The 15,136-nt window shown below is 33.5% G+C and overlaps 1 protein-coding gene across 1 annotated transcript; it reads left to right on the forward strand.

The window, feature by feature from the left end:
* Nucleotides 1-5,825: 5,825 nt before the first annotated feature.
* On the forward strand, nt 5,826-14,351 carry LOC140431948 (myogenesis-regulating glycosidase-like; the record flags this gene model as incomplete). Its single annotated transcript, XM_072519815.1, has 3 exons — nt 5,826-6,283; nt 9,322-9,409; nt 14,176-14,351. Coding segments are annotated over 3 exons (722 nt in total), but the record flags the coding sequence as incomplete, so codon positions are not given.
* Between the last annotated feature and the right edge of the window lie 785 nt (nt 14,352-15,136).

Raw genomic sequence — 15,136 nt, forward strand, 5'->3', positions numbered from 1 at the left:
CGCGCTATCTCAGAGTAATTTATTTAGAGCCGCCGTAAACAAAGTTATTATTGCCAATATGATCGCCAACGTTCGATAATCGGACAGGGCACTGAAAGAAGAAGAAGAATAAACTTCGGTGCTCAATATCCTCTTAGATTCTAGTAATCTCTGATATTGTCTGTCTTAGTAATGCAACCTACCGTACCTTAAACCACTGTGTCTTCTTCTTCACGTGCCATATCAGAGTTATTCGACGTTGGCGATCAACATTGCGAATGCTTCTCGATCTTCTGCCACATGAAATAATTGTCCTGCATTTGATATCTGAGATATCGGCCTTCTATTTTGCGTTTAAGACTCAGTCGTAATATTCTATATCGATTTCTCCTCACTTTATGTCCCCAATAAGACATTTTATGGCGATTAACAGTCTTTAGCAATTCTCTATCTTTGTTGGTCCTTCTTAGAACTTCCTCATTAGTTTTTCTTGTTGTTTAAGGTATCTTCAGCATCCGTATATAAATCCACATTTCCAATGATTCAATTCTGTTCATGTTTAATGCTTTTAGTTTCCACACTTCTGCTCCATACAAAAGTACAGACCAAATATAGCACTTAACCATTCTTTGTCTTAGTTCTAAACACGCGCTATCTCAGAGTTGAGATGATTATTACAAAGAAATGTCTTCATTTTCATTAAAATTGTTTTAGTTATTGCTATTTTTCGTTTTATGTCTATGTCTGGATATAGTTGATCAGTTATGACAGAACCCAAAATATATTTTTGTAAACTTTTTTAAATTGGACTCCATTTAATTAAAGTTCTGCATCTGGATGTTGGTTTTGTTTGAGTTTATTTTAATGCGCATTTTCTCTCCTACTTTGTGAATATGATCAAGCAGAATTTGGAGACCTTTAATACTTACTGACAGAATTACTGCATGGGCGCGTATCTAATTACATTAAGTAGTTCCCCGTTGATTTTGATTTCATCTGGCTGTCTCCCAAGTGCCTCTCCAGTCTAAATAGCTGGTCTGAGTATACATTCAACACTTGGGGACAAAATGCAACCTGTTTGACTTCTCGTTGCATGGAGATTACGTCGGTGTAATTGTCTTCAATTTTTACGATAGCAGTTTGACTCTAGTACAGATTTTTAAGGACACGAAATATCTTTGTTATCTATTCCTATATTTTTAGCATCTGCATTAAATTTACATGCTGTAGTTTATTCGAATGCCTTTTCGAAGTCAACAAAACATGCAAACACATATTTTCTTTGATCACGACGTTTTTGTATAGGATCATCATAATAAGTGGCTCGACAATCCGTTGTGGATCTTGGCCTGCTCACAAATAAGTCGCCACTCCTGTCGATTCCTGGCAAACTTCCCTCATCTTCTAACCCTTAGAATCTGTAGGTCTTCTTCCACATCATCAATCTATCTTATTCGTAGTCGTCCTCTGCTTCTTGTGCCTCTGGTTTTAAAAATGTTAATCTCTTCGTGTATTCGTGATCTGAAATCCTAGCAATGTGTCCAACCCATCTAAGTCTCTGCACTTTAACGAATTTCACAGTATCTGTATCGGTGTATAACTGATATAGTTCAAAGTTGTATTCGACGCCATAGCCCATTTTCATTTACGGCCCTAATCTTTCTAAGATAGAATCTTTCTCTCAAAAATACCAAGAAGTTTTTATCATTTTGAGATAAGGTCACCTTCCAGCCCCATATATCAAAACCGGTCTTATTAAGGTCCAGTTATATTAAGCTTTACTGCACGTTTTATATTTTTATTTTTTAAGTATTTCTGGAGACCGTGAACAGTTCTGTTTGCTATTGCTATGCGTCTTTTTATTTCATCGCTTGTCGTGTTTGTTGCGTTTACTAGCGATCCAAGATATGTAAATTCTTTGACTTGCTCAAAGGTATGGTTGTTAATTTGAATTTTCTGTTGAATTTTTCGGGGGTTTTTAGAAACCAAATATATTGGTTTTTTCCCTCGTTTAACACAAGTCCTAATTTACTTGCTGCGATAGCAAGCCTTGTAAAACACTGCATCATGTCTCTCATACTTCTGCCTACTATGACTATATCGTCAGCGAATTCGAGAATTTGCATCATATTAAAAATAGTTCCATTTATTTTAATATTAATTGTCTGATTGCCTTTTCCAAGGCAATATTAAAGAGCAGACACGCCAACGCGTTCCCCTGTCTTAGACCATTATTAATGTCAAAAGAACGTAGAGTTTTCTCCTTCAAAACTAACGCATGAGCTTACGTTTTGCATTATTAGTTGGGTCAACTTAACTAACTTAGGTGGGATCCCAAAGTCTATCATTGCATTATATAATGCAGTTCTTTTTACACTCTCATAGGCTGCTTTGGAGTCAATGAAGAGATGGTGTGTTTCTTTGTTATATTCTAGTGACTTTTCTGTGACTTGTAATAGGATACTTAGCTAAAAAAGTACCTTCCTAGTTCCCATAGCATTTCTAAAACCAAATTGGTTGTCTTCGAGATCTTCGCATTTGAGTCTAATTCTGTTGTGGAGTATTCTTAGGATAATCTGAAGAGTGTGGCTCATGGGGCTAATTAATCGATATTCTAAGCAATTTTCAAGCTTTGTGTTTTTTAGGTATTGTAACATAGATGGACTTGAGCCAGTCTGCGAGAATCTCTTCGGTTGTTATAATTGCATAAAATATTTTTACTAGTATTTTTATGTTATCTTCATCTATTAGCTTTATCAACTAGTTGGTGTATTATCTGAACCTCAAGCTTTTCAAATTCTAGCATTTTTTAAAGCGTGTTCTACCTCTGATTTCACAATATCTGGACCGTCAGTACAATTTTGGTAGGATTCGATAATATTATTTCTGTCGTCATCTTCAAACATCACTGATATATAATTTCCATTCTCTTCTTATTTCTTTATCATTTACAATAATTTTGTTGCTATTATCAACTAATACAGAGGGAACTGGTTTTTAAAAGTGTTGCTTATTTCTTTTATTTTTTTGTGCACATTAAAAAAGCGCGCTATCTCAGAGCAATTTTCTCGTACCTTTCTCTCATCCATTTTTCTTTGGCTAATTTTATCTCCCTTTTAATTCTTCTCTGTAGATGTCTGTATTCTATTTTGTTCGATTTCATAAGTCCGTTTCATGTTGTTTCACCAATTTCAAGATGTCTTCTATCATTCATTGATTTTTCTTGATTAAGTTATCCTATAATCATTGTTTGTGGAGTTATTGTTAACTTGGTTTTTAAATTCATTCCATAGTTCCTCATAATTGTTTTGGACGATTTTATTGCCCGCATTGGACATAATTCCAGGAACCAAACAAAGCTTCAATAAAGACTGCTTGAATGATAGTAAAGATCTTATGTTCAATCTATGTTTGCTGAATAGTCTTAGAATTAGCAATGCCTTCTTTGACCATAAGACCCAATATAGATATACGTTTGAAACCAGCAAAAGGCAAAAATCAATAATAGATTAACCAATAGATATACTACCAAAGCAAATAATTGACGCCAGAACCTTAAAATCAGCAAACCTGTAAGCGAACATAAATTATTTTTGGGCAAAATCAGAATGAAAACAAAAAAGTGGAACAACAGGTGGTACTGTAGACTAGCGCGAAGCTTCATACTATATTTTATATATTTTTAAAATTTAAATAATATGTAACAATAAAACCACTGAAAACTTTGTTTGCAAAACTTCCACAAAATTTATTTTAAACTCTTCTTTAAATCACTACAGCTGTTTCGGCTGATTGCCTTTCTCAAGTGATCTATTTTTGACATGCATTTACACTTTATAGTCTCTAATGAAATACGTTGAGGAGGGGAGAAATGTTTGTCTCAAGTTGGTCATTCAGAATTATATCTGTGTTTTTTAATTTATTGATTTCCCACAGATTCTACCAAAGATAGTTTAAGGCCTCTATTTTGAATGTGAAGAATTTTATATTCGTAATTAAAAGAATGATTATGATCTAGAAGGTGAAGTGTGTAGAATCTGTTGTTCTATTATTAACAGCCCTTTTATGTTTTGCTATTAGTTTATTAAAATTTCTACCAGTTTGACCGATGTAAGTTTTTAGGCAGTCGCCACATTTAAGTTTGTACACACCACTGTGTAAGTGTTTGTTATTTTGGCTCTTGTTGTTTTTAATATATTTGCCTAGGTTATTATTTGTTCTGAAAGCAGGTGTTATTCCTTTTTTTTTATGTGTTTGGCTATTTTTGTTGATATTTTGCCTGTATATGTAATCGAGCAGAAGGTACCGGGTTTTTTCTCTGGTGGTGGAAATATAATTTCAGGGCTTTCTTGTGTAGTTTTTAATTTAATATTTTATTAATTCTTTATTCGTTGTATCCATTGTTTACCATCGTCGAATATCGTCCATCAATTATTTAAATAATATATTAAAAATCAAATAAAGTAACTTTATTATTTATTTATTTTTTATATTTTAAATTCAATAAATTATTAGGTTTGCTCCTAACGCCACCTGTTAACGTATTGTATAAGTATACGTTGCCTACTTATTACAGACCTGTCAAATTCAGACCAAATATTAATAATAAAATATAACTAAATATCATTTGAGAGTAAATTTAGTTATGATATAAATTAAATAATATGTTTAAAAATAATCATTGTATTTATATGAAATTATTTTAAAACGAGAACTAGTATAAAAATTTAAAGAGATGATTAAATGTTCTTATTAATCGGATGACATAATTAATTTTGACAATCTATACTTTTACTTCTCATTTAATGTCTATTTTGTTAGTTATTTTTCATGCAGTTTTCAATTGAAACCTGCTTAGAGTAAATATATTATAATGACTAGAAACGAATTGATCGAGAGTAGTGAATCAATGTCAAGAACCGACATTCTATGACGCTAACCGTAACGACGCCATCTTGTAGCGCTAGTTCCGTGATGCTTGCCTTAGCATTTTACTGTAGAGAAAGAAAGTAATACAACGTTTCACTTCACTTACAAGTTTCGCTTCAACAACAACAAAAAAATGAACAAAATAACAACATTAAAAGACAGTACAAAATAGTTCCATTAGCAGATGGGTACAAAAAAGAAGAAGAAAGAAGAATATAATAAAATTGAAATACCGAAGATTCAGCAGGCATTTTACCTTCTAAAAAGTATGAGGAAAAAGAAGAAGAGGAAGCCAGTGGCATTGGATATTTTTGAATCAACTCAGATAAGACGGACCATTTAAGTTTCCTATAATGACAGTTTTGTCCCATACATTACGTTTTTATGGATTTTGGATGTGGTGTTCAAGTATCCAACAAGGATTCTTATGAAACCAATATCTAATTATGCCGATTTACATTTTCATTAATAACAAAAGTGGCATCATTGCAAACCAACAATATTTAAAAATTTTGGATCGTAACAGTTACCCATGTGCAAACTCGATACGTTTATCAACAACGTCATCTGACAACTCTTAGAGCAACCTTTCTTTATATTATGGATTGAATTTATTATCCCGTAAAGATGCAGTTGTTTTAAGTTAATGCAGTCTTTCTGCGTCCTGATTTGGATAAAGTTTTAAATATGTTATATATACTCATTTCTGAGATAATTGAGGCGTACAAAATACGAAACCCGGTGTTCAATTCCTCTTTTGCAAGGGATAAAAATTTAAATGCCCAAATGAAAATTTCAAAATTAAAATCTGCCGTCTTACATAATTTATTTTTAAGTTTATTAAGCCGCAATAAGAGCTTTTAGTACATTCAGTATCTAACAATTTAATTATTATATCGCTTCTTATTTTATTGCAGATGATCTAGGAAGCCAACTCTACGGTACAATTGGCGTTGGTAAGAATGCCAGTTGTAGCGATTTTCCCCTATGCAAAGTAGGAGATGTTGATGTCGCTTTTAGACTTCTGACTGGCACTGCACTGTCAGTCATATCGACCACCACCAACACGCAAGAGGTACTTAAAGACTGTTACTCCACGGCTTTTCCAGGTGCCTCCACACAATGGTATGGGGGGCCACAGAGGCGTGTCCAAACGTGGCCGTTACAGAACATGATCATTTCTCAATCACAGCCTTATATCAGCAGAAAGGACGACAATCATGCTGTGGCTGAGAGATACTGGTTAAACTCTTTGGGTATTTATATTTATTTAACTGAAGAGAATCCATTGTTTGTGAGTCAAAATGAGGACGATTCAAAAGATCAAGTGTGTTTTATATCAAAGGTTCAATCGCCCTATATCAATAGAGATCAGGTACGATTTTTATTTAATAAATTACACAGAAAACTTACAAAAGTACAACAGAGAATATTGTTAACATTAAAGCATATCATCATTATTTCTAATATTTATCCCTACATATATGAATCTGTATATGAAATTATCTCTATGTAGGGTCGGCTTCCCTAATTACATTTCTCACTTAGCACCACTCGTGTCCTTCTATTTTATCCGAACCGCTCTACCTCTACTGCATGCATCTTCATCTATATCTCTATTAATCTGAAATACCGATACTGGATACTTTTAAAAAATTACTCTTCTTATTCATTTTAACATCCACAGTTATCATCTTATTTGTAGCAGGAACTCCATATTTGAGTGAATATTCATACTCTGCTTTTCTCCTATTAAATTTTAAACCTTTTTCGTTATGAGCTTTATCGTTCTAGTCTGTTACCTAAATTTTTTCAATACTTTCTACAATCAGCATGCATTAAGCACCAGCAAATATTTTCTCTTTTAGTTTTTCTCTATTAGTAATATCGTTTCACTACAATTTTATGACTCTGTAACGTAAATTGAACCTAGCTGGGACGACACAATATCCAGAAGTTGGGCACTACTGTGGGTAAATAAACATATTAATCTGCTAGCGGCACTTTCCGATGCAAATAAATAAATTCTATTGAAAGAGACACTAAAATATTTTTCTTCGGAGATTTTAAGATACAGATCCAATGTTTATAAAAAGTTTCTCTCGAATATTTGAAATAGTGGAAGTGAAGTTTGTGAACTGTTAAACGTTTCTTTTGTTTTTGTAAGCAGGTACTAATTTTCTGTTTCTTCATTCGTCTAGCATTTATCTCATTTCCATACTTTTTTTAAACAAATGTGTTAGCCAACTTATTCATGTATCTCCTACCTCTATCCACACTTCCCGACGGATATCATTTATTCTAACTGCTTTACCTTTCTTTATTTTTTGACGTGCTTGACGACCCTTCTCGTTTCTTACTTTGACAATTTTTGTTCGTTTCCTATTTTTATGACTATTGCTGTTGCTGTCTCCGTTGGAGCACTTAGTTTTCTACCAATTTCTTCGTTTAATAAACTGTCAAAGTAATTTTTCCATCAGCTTTTGCCATCCTTTTTGTGAATAATTATTATATTTTTGTCTTGATTACATCTAACCTTAACTCAAATCTTGTGTGTCCTTGCTATCTATCTATAGCCCAAAATCTATTCATGTATTGAATATAGGCCTCTCCCATGTGTCTCCATTTGTCTCTGTCTTCTGTTTGTCTTTTCCACATTGGACCTGCGCTTTGCCCAATGTCATCTTTCCATCTCATTTGCGGTCGACCTCTTGACCTTTTTGCAATATATGGTCTCCAGCGCCAATTTCTTTATTCCATCTTCCATCATGATATCTTTCGTTATGCCCAGCCCATTTCCATTTTAATTTTAATGCATGTTCGACAGCGTCTGTTGTTTCGGTTTTGCATCTTATCCACTCGTTCCTCTTTTTATCTCTCAACGATATTCCCAACATTTGTCTCTTTGAGTTTTCTTTATTCTATCTAAGTTGCTCTTGGTACACGTCCACATCTGGGCACCATATGTCAGAACAGGTAGGACGCATGTATTAAATACCTTCGTTCTTAATTTTAAAGGTATTTTTTGGTTTTTGATAGTATATGAGAGTTTTCCGAATGCAGCCCCACCCCATTCTTATTCTTCTGGTTATTTCTTTAGTCTGGTCCTTGCTATATGTTCAAGTATTTTATATCATCTTTTCCCTCTCTGGTATCAAGTATATTGTGTAGCTTTGTATACGCTTCTGCTTTAGTTTTTTCTACCGCTATATTTGCATTCTTTTCTATTTTACTTTCGTATAACTTCTGACTTCAATTCCAGCACCAGTAACTTATGTTGTTAGCTTATAGTCTTACAGGTTTCTTTTTTATCATAAAATAGTCTATTTGAGAATTATTTTGTCTTAACTTTTTTCCTATCGAAAACATGTGCTAACAATCGTTTTACCTAGTGCTATTACTGATTCGAAAATATCAACTCAAGCATTATTGCTAGCTTTGTACTCTATGTATTACTTCTATCAATTTTGAATTTATCTACCTGTATATTAAAATCACCTTCTATTATGACTGCAATATTATGGAAGCAACATATCTCGCAATTGATCATAAAAAGCTTTCGTTTCATTTTTATCCCTACTGACCAAACATACACAAAATTCATCATTCCTTTATCAAGTATAAATTTCGTTGACATTATGATATAACTCGTTCTTACAAGTTCTACTACATCCTCTTTTATTCCTTTATCAAAATTCTAGCAACTCCATTTCTAGTCTTACTTCTCCCTACATACCATATTTTGTATCCTTCATCCAGTTCTTTCGCTCGATATTCTTTTTGCTTCGTCTCTTAAATGTAAGTTCTTTATATCTCTCTTCCTTTAAGCGCATCTATTAACTTTTTACCTTTACCTGCAAGACTTCCAGCATTCCAAGACCCTATCCAAATGTTTTATAATTTCTAATGGTGATTCTCCTGAAATAAACCTCAGCGAAAATCCGAACGGAGACTCTGCTTAATTCTGTAGTATTTTATCTCATTAGAGACATCGTTTCTATATAATATTTGTTATGTAGGCAAATATCTTTTTATTATTACGAGCTAAAAATATTTTCGAGCATTTGATGCCTGAATCCTTTTTATAACTATACCAGCATCATACCCAGAACGCTTTGGACAACAGACTACCGACGCAACCAAAGTTTAGTATTACCTCACGTCTGCTTAAATTTTTCACTATTACCTCACGTCCACAGGCCTGGACCCCTACTGTAAAGACTACCTTGTCAGTTATTGTATTTTTGCCCGTATCTCGCCACTAGAAGGCATGTATAAAACACGAAGTACGTAAGAATGTAGTACTAATAAAACTTAGAAGCCAATACGATTTAAAAATTACCAGATTAATACCAGTAAAAAACATCTCTTGATACTGTATCTTTAACATTTTTAATATTCAATATTTTTTAGAACATCCTGGAATATGTGATATATTATGGTAATGATCCCAAAAAATCTCATTTACATGCTGTAAATACTTATTTAGGAAAACCAAATGGTAAGTTTAATTTCTTTTAATATTATCCTATTATATTTTTTTCCAAAACTAAGTTTAATGTTAAATAATGAGATTAAGTTACTAACTCGAAAAATGGCAGCAATATACTAATGGGAGACTTCAATGTTCGAATCGGGAAGACTATTCTACCAGAACTTAAACAAAAATATAACAAAGATGTACTTATTGGCAATGGTGAGTCAATGATAAATTTCTGTTTCTATAATGAAAAAGCACGCAAAAGCTTTATTAGCGCATGTTTAAAATCCCGTGGTCAGCACAGATATCTAACGAATCTGCGCTGCTAGAAACCATGCACAAAGAGTAAGAATTAATCAACACCATCAAAATGAGAAAGGTCCAATACTTCATATAATGAGAGGACCTAAATAACGCTTACTTCGGTAGGTCATTCAGGGAAAAATAGGAACAAAACGCAAAGTCGGAAGAAAACAACCTTTTTGGCTGCTTAACATTGGACTATGAACAGGTCGAACAGTGTAGAAATTGTTTTATTATCCCTGCCCCTGCAACAAATCAGACTAGGTCATATAGGTCATATACAAAAGTATTCAGGATGATGTAAGCACAGACATCATCCCAATACTTAACTAAAATATACAACTCAATAAATTGAAACAAGCAGTGGATGAGGCTCCTGTTGCAAGTCAGAACTAACTTCTAAAATTACATAAAACGTCGTTTAGCCCAGGGACCCTGAGAGTAATTTGTTCTAACGAGTATACAACAAAATAGACTAGTAAGGTGAAGGGGACTATTGAGGCTCTGTGGGAGGGAGCAAACTTAAATATAGCCAATTCCAATATTAAGAAAAAACGCCCCTTGTTCTCATCTGCGTCGTCGGGAAAAAAGCTAATACAATCATGCTGCTCATCTGCTCATTTCAAGGTGTATTAAATACTTAGAAAGGTATTCTTCAAAACTATCATAGTAAGACAGCTTCGGCAGAAACCTACGGTTGCTATGAGATGGTTTGATGTAGCTTTGATACAAGAGCCTTGGGTTTACAAGGGCAAAATTATAGGTCTATCACTGCCGTTAATGAACATTTGTGTCAGGGATTTAACAACGATAAAGATAAAGAGCATAGAGTACTGTATAGCTGTCCTTCATATCTGTGGCACAGGTTGTTATGGAACGTGATTTAGACGTACTAGGGAACAAAGTAGGAAACAAACCAACTTTCGTAACTTAACATCGACAGGGGTTAATAAATATAATAGCGACCACGATTCACGTGGACCGAACTATTCAAAAAATGGCACGTGTAAGATGAAATGTCTTGTTCAGACTTTTAAAATATCTGTTTTGAAATAACAGGTAATGAGCCTATCAAGTAAACTTATTAAAAACTCATAAAATAAACTAGGAAGCATATCAATTCTGGACAATATGGAATATTGTTTAGGCAGGGTTAAAAAGACGACAGGTCAAAGGACTGAGTCAGACAAAAATATAATTTCGCCAAAAATCAGATCAGTGGGACGATTAACTCAAAGCTCTAACTGCATATAATAAGGAACTGGGAAGATAAAAAATAATCAAGGAGATAGATATGCAGATAAGATAAGGCTGTATAGAGTTAAAAAAAAAATAAAACTGATACCAGTAGACACATAGGAGAAGACTAGACTGGATTCATGGAACATTGTTCTAGGAAAAACTAGCATATGGCACAAGAAGTGGTAAACCAGGACAAAATCAAATGGACAACAAATTTATTTGAGTCATATAAATCACCCCGGTCATAAGAGAATTACTTTCTTCACAAAAAAATATGTATGATGTAACAGGCTATTTTAGGACTGGAGTACATACCAAACGTATAAAAGGTAATTAGAGTGGATTTAATGGCCAGACCTAGCAAAACTGGACAGGAAAAGCTGAGTCGCTGAGAGCGATAAGTATGTCATTCGTACTGAAGACTTTAGAAAAACCGCTAGATAAGCACATTACAGATAGTGCATTGGTTGAAAGTTCGATACCTCAGAACAGTATGCTCAATGAACAGGATCTCTGCGGAAACGGCACTGTACCATTACGCACAGAGGATGAGTACATTCTGAAAAATTAAGGGGTGATGTTTTCTACATTTCTCGATACAGAAGAAATATGCCCTACACTGAAATCGCAAGGATGATTCGTTTAAAAGGAATAGACAAAACAAGCTGCAGATGCATAAACTGCATTCTAAGGAGCTTTTCGATGTATGCAAGTTACTGCGGGATGCAGTAACAGTATAAGTGGCCAGAGGCTGTCCGCAGAAAAAACCTTATCTCCTCTCTTGTGGGATATGTATGGGCTGATAGCTAGTCTCAGCAACGACAGACATTATATCCTGAGTTATGCGGATGACCTGGTCATCTTAGCCCACTACAAATTTAATGGATCAGTCGGAGATATATTGTAACAGGTTCTGACTGTATATATAGAATTGACTTTAACCTAACATAAGCCACAGATGTCCAAAATCATAAAATTTACTAGAAAGACGGGTTTGAAAGCGATTCTGTCTAAGCCTTAATAGTATATGTTATACTGGATTTATATCGTGGTGGTTAAACCAATAATTACATATGGATTAGTGGTATGGTGACCAAAGATGCAGCTGAAAGTATCGTCCACAAATTAAGTAAGGTGCAAGACTTGCTTGATTTACTTCCAGAATCCTGGAACGGATATTATGAGTGAATGGAACATGTACCATAAGTCAACTGGCTGCAATATTACCGGTTTACAATATATGGCTTCCATGGTAAACACAGAAAAACAAGTATCCTCATACAATTAAACAGACGATAAAATAATACCTGAAAATTACAGAGGAATAAACCTGCTTAGCACTGCTCTAAATCTAATCACAAAAATGATAACCTACGAAATGGTCATCGAAAATGATAAGCACATTACAGATAGTGCATTGGTTGAAAGTTCGATACCTCAGGAACAGTATGCTCAATGAACAGGATCTCTGCGGAAACGGCACTGTACCATTACGCACAGAGGATGAGTACATTCTGAAAAATCAAGGAGTGATGTTTTCTACATTTTTCGATACAGAAGAAATATGCCCTACAATGAAATCACAAGGATGATTCGTCTAAAAGGAATAGACAAAACAAGCTGCAGATGCATAGACTGCATTCTAAGGAGCTATTCGATGTCTGCAAGTTACTGCAGGATGCAGTGACAGCATAAGTGACCAGAGGCTGTCCGCAGAAAAAACCTTATCTCCTCTCTTGTGGGATATGTATGGGTTGATAGCTAGTCTCAGCAACGGCAGACATTATATCCTGAGTTATGCGGATGACCTGGTCATCTTAGCCCACTACAAATTTAATGGATCAGTCGGAGATATATTGTAACAGGTTCTGACTGTATATATAGAATTGACCTTAACATAACATAAGCCACAGATGTCCAAAATCATAAAATTTACTAGAAAGACGGTTTGAAAGCGATTCTGTCTAAGCCTTAATAGTATATGTTATACTGGATTTATATCGTGGTGGTTAAACCAATAATTACATATGGATTAGTGGTATGGTGACCAAAGATGCAGCTGAAAGTATCGTCCACAAATTAAGTAAGGTGCAAAGACTTGCTTGATTTACTTCCAGAATCCTGGAACGGGTATTATGAGTGAATGGAAGATGTACCATAAGTCAACTGGCTGCAATATTACCGGTTTACAATATATGGCTTCCATGGTAAACACAGAAAAACAAGTATCCTCATACAATTAAACAGACGATAAAATAATACCTGAAAATTACAGAGGAATAAACCTGCTTAGCACTGCTCTAAATCTAATCACAAAAATGATAACCTACGAAATGGTCATAGAAAATGAAGTACAGGATGAACAAAAAGGCTTGTAAGTTTTAGAAGATTTATCTTATTAAAATAATTAAAAATAAACAAAACTAGCAGATACACTTCGGGAAGACTGACAGAGCCCTCTTTTGTTTAGATTATTTATTGACAAAATTATCAACAATATTTAAAATACATGTAGAGATTATACAATTTTAGATAAATAAACTACAATAAAAATAAAATGTTTGGAAAAATACTTTTATGAATAATTTTGGACGTAATCAATCATCTTTATGAGGGTAAAAATAAGAAAACTGTATTGGTTGGACAACCCTTAAGAGTTGACAAAGAAACAAAGAGGTGAAAATAAAAACCATGAAAAAAAAAAAAAAAAAACTAAAACAAGAAGAGCAAGGAAACGATGATAAATCATTTGAAGGTTATAGGAAAATTATAAAAAGAGAGAGAAGGAATATGTATATGGTATTGGAAAGAATAAGGTTAAAATAAAAGAGATACAATAATGATCAATGAGTTATATAAATCTCTGCAATGGTCTGCCAGTCTATATAATCTCTTTTTCCAATACCGTGATTAAATGTTTTAACTACTTTTTGTAAGTTTTCTTTTGTAAAAAGCGTTTGTGGACATCCTGTACTATAGACCATAGAAATACAAGATGCGAAGAGAAAGACTTTGGAAAATATGAAGTAACAATCTAAATAGCTTCAGAACAATAACAATCTAAAGAAACATGCTGAAACAATATGACTAAACATCAGAATTGGATATTGTTATATATATATATTAATTAAATGTCTAAATATGGTTAAAATCAGCCACCAAAGAGAATCAAAAATATTAAAATATTCTATTTTTATTAACTATTTACACATATGGCAACTATATACTGAAATTTTAACTAGGTTATCCAAATCCAAAAATGATCAAGGAACCAATTTGGACTACTTGGGCTAAGTATAAAGCTCCGATAACAGATGACATAGTGATAGAGTTTGCAAAAAGCATTAGGCAAAATGGGTTCGAAAATGGACAGCTCGAGATTGACGATGCATGGGAGGTAAGTTATGTTGTAATATGAGAACTCCGATTTATTTACCACCTCATCATATTAATTAATCCTAGTTTACACACGAATCAAACAAAATATGATAAATAACTTTTTCTTGTTACATATATAAAAAAGAGAGAAATAGAAAGTCAGAGTGTTAAGCGACTAAACAACATATTTTAAATTTCACATAAAAAAAATAAGAATGACTTAACTATGAGTTTTAAATGGGCATTTTTGTAAATATATTGTTTCTAAAAATGATTTCCAATCTAGTATTATGTTTTGTGACACACTCACTATAACAAACGGCGATGGTTTGGATAGGAAATGCCGAATGACTTCTTCAAACTCTTCCGGGACCTCAAAGGGGCTCTTTAAATCCCACAATCCTATATTTTTGTCACACTTCAAATAGGAATGTCCTTTTACAGAGAATGTCATATTTATTTCTTTCAGATTATGAATTTTGTTGTTTACTATAAAATGAATAAATCGAAAAATAGTAAAGTTTTCATTTTGTCCTCCGGCAGAATCACACAAGATTTGCAGTTCTTCAACATGGTCTTGTAAGTAATTATTGCTAGAATGGATAAGAAAAGACGTAACTTCGTTTGAACCTTTTTCAGTTATTCCTTCAAAATAGGTATAAAAAATAGACTGACCAGAAGAAAGGACATGTAGTTTAAAGGCATACATAGACAATTGGCTTTTATAGTACACATCGTTGGAAATTTTTGGAATTGAAACATTTTTTAGAAAATAATTGCAGATGGCTTCCTTTTTGTTGCTTTTTTTTGCAGATTTTTTGGCTC

Source organism: Diabrotica undecimpunctata, unplaced genomic scaffold, assembly GCF_040954645.1.
Source record: "Diabrotica undecimpunctata isolate CICGRU unplaced genomic scaffold, icDiaUnde3 ctg00002328.1, whole genome shotgun sequence".
In the NCBI taxonomy this organism is placed as follows: domain Eukaryota; kingdom Metazoa; phylum Arthropoda; class Insecta; order Coleoptera; family Chrysomelidae; genus Diabrotica; species Diabrotica undecimpunctata.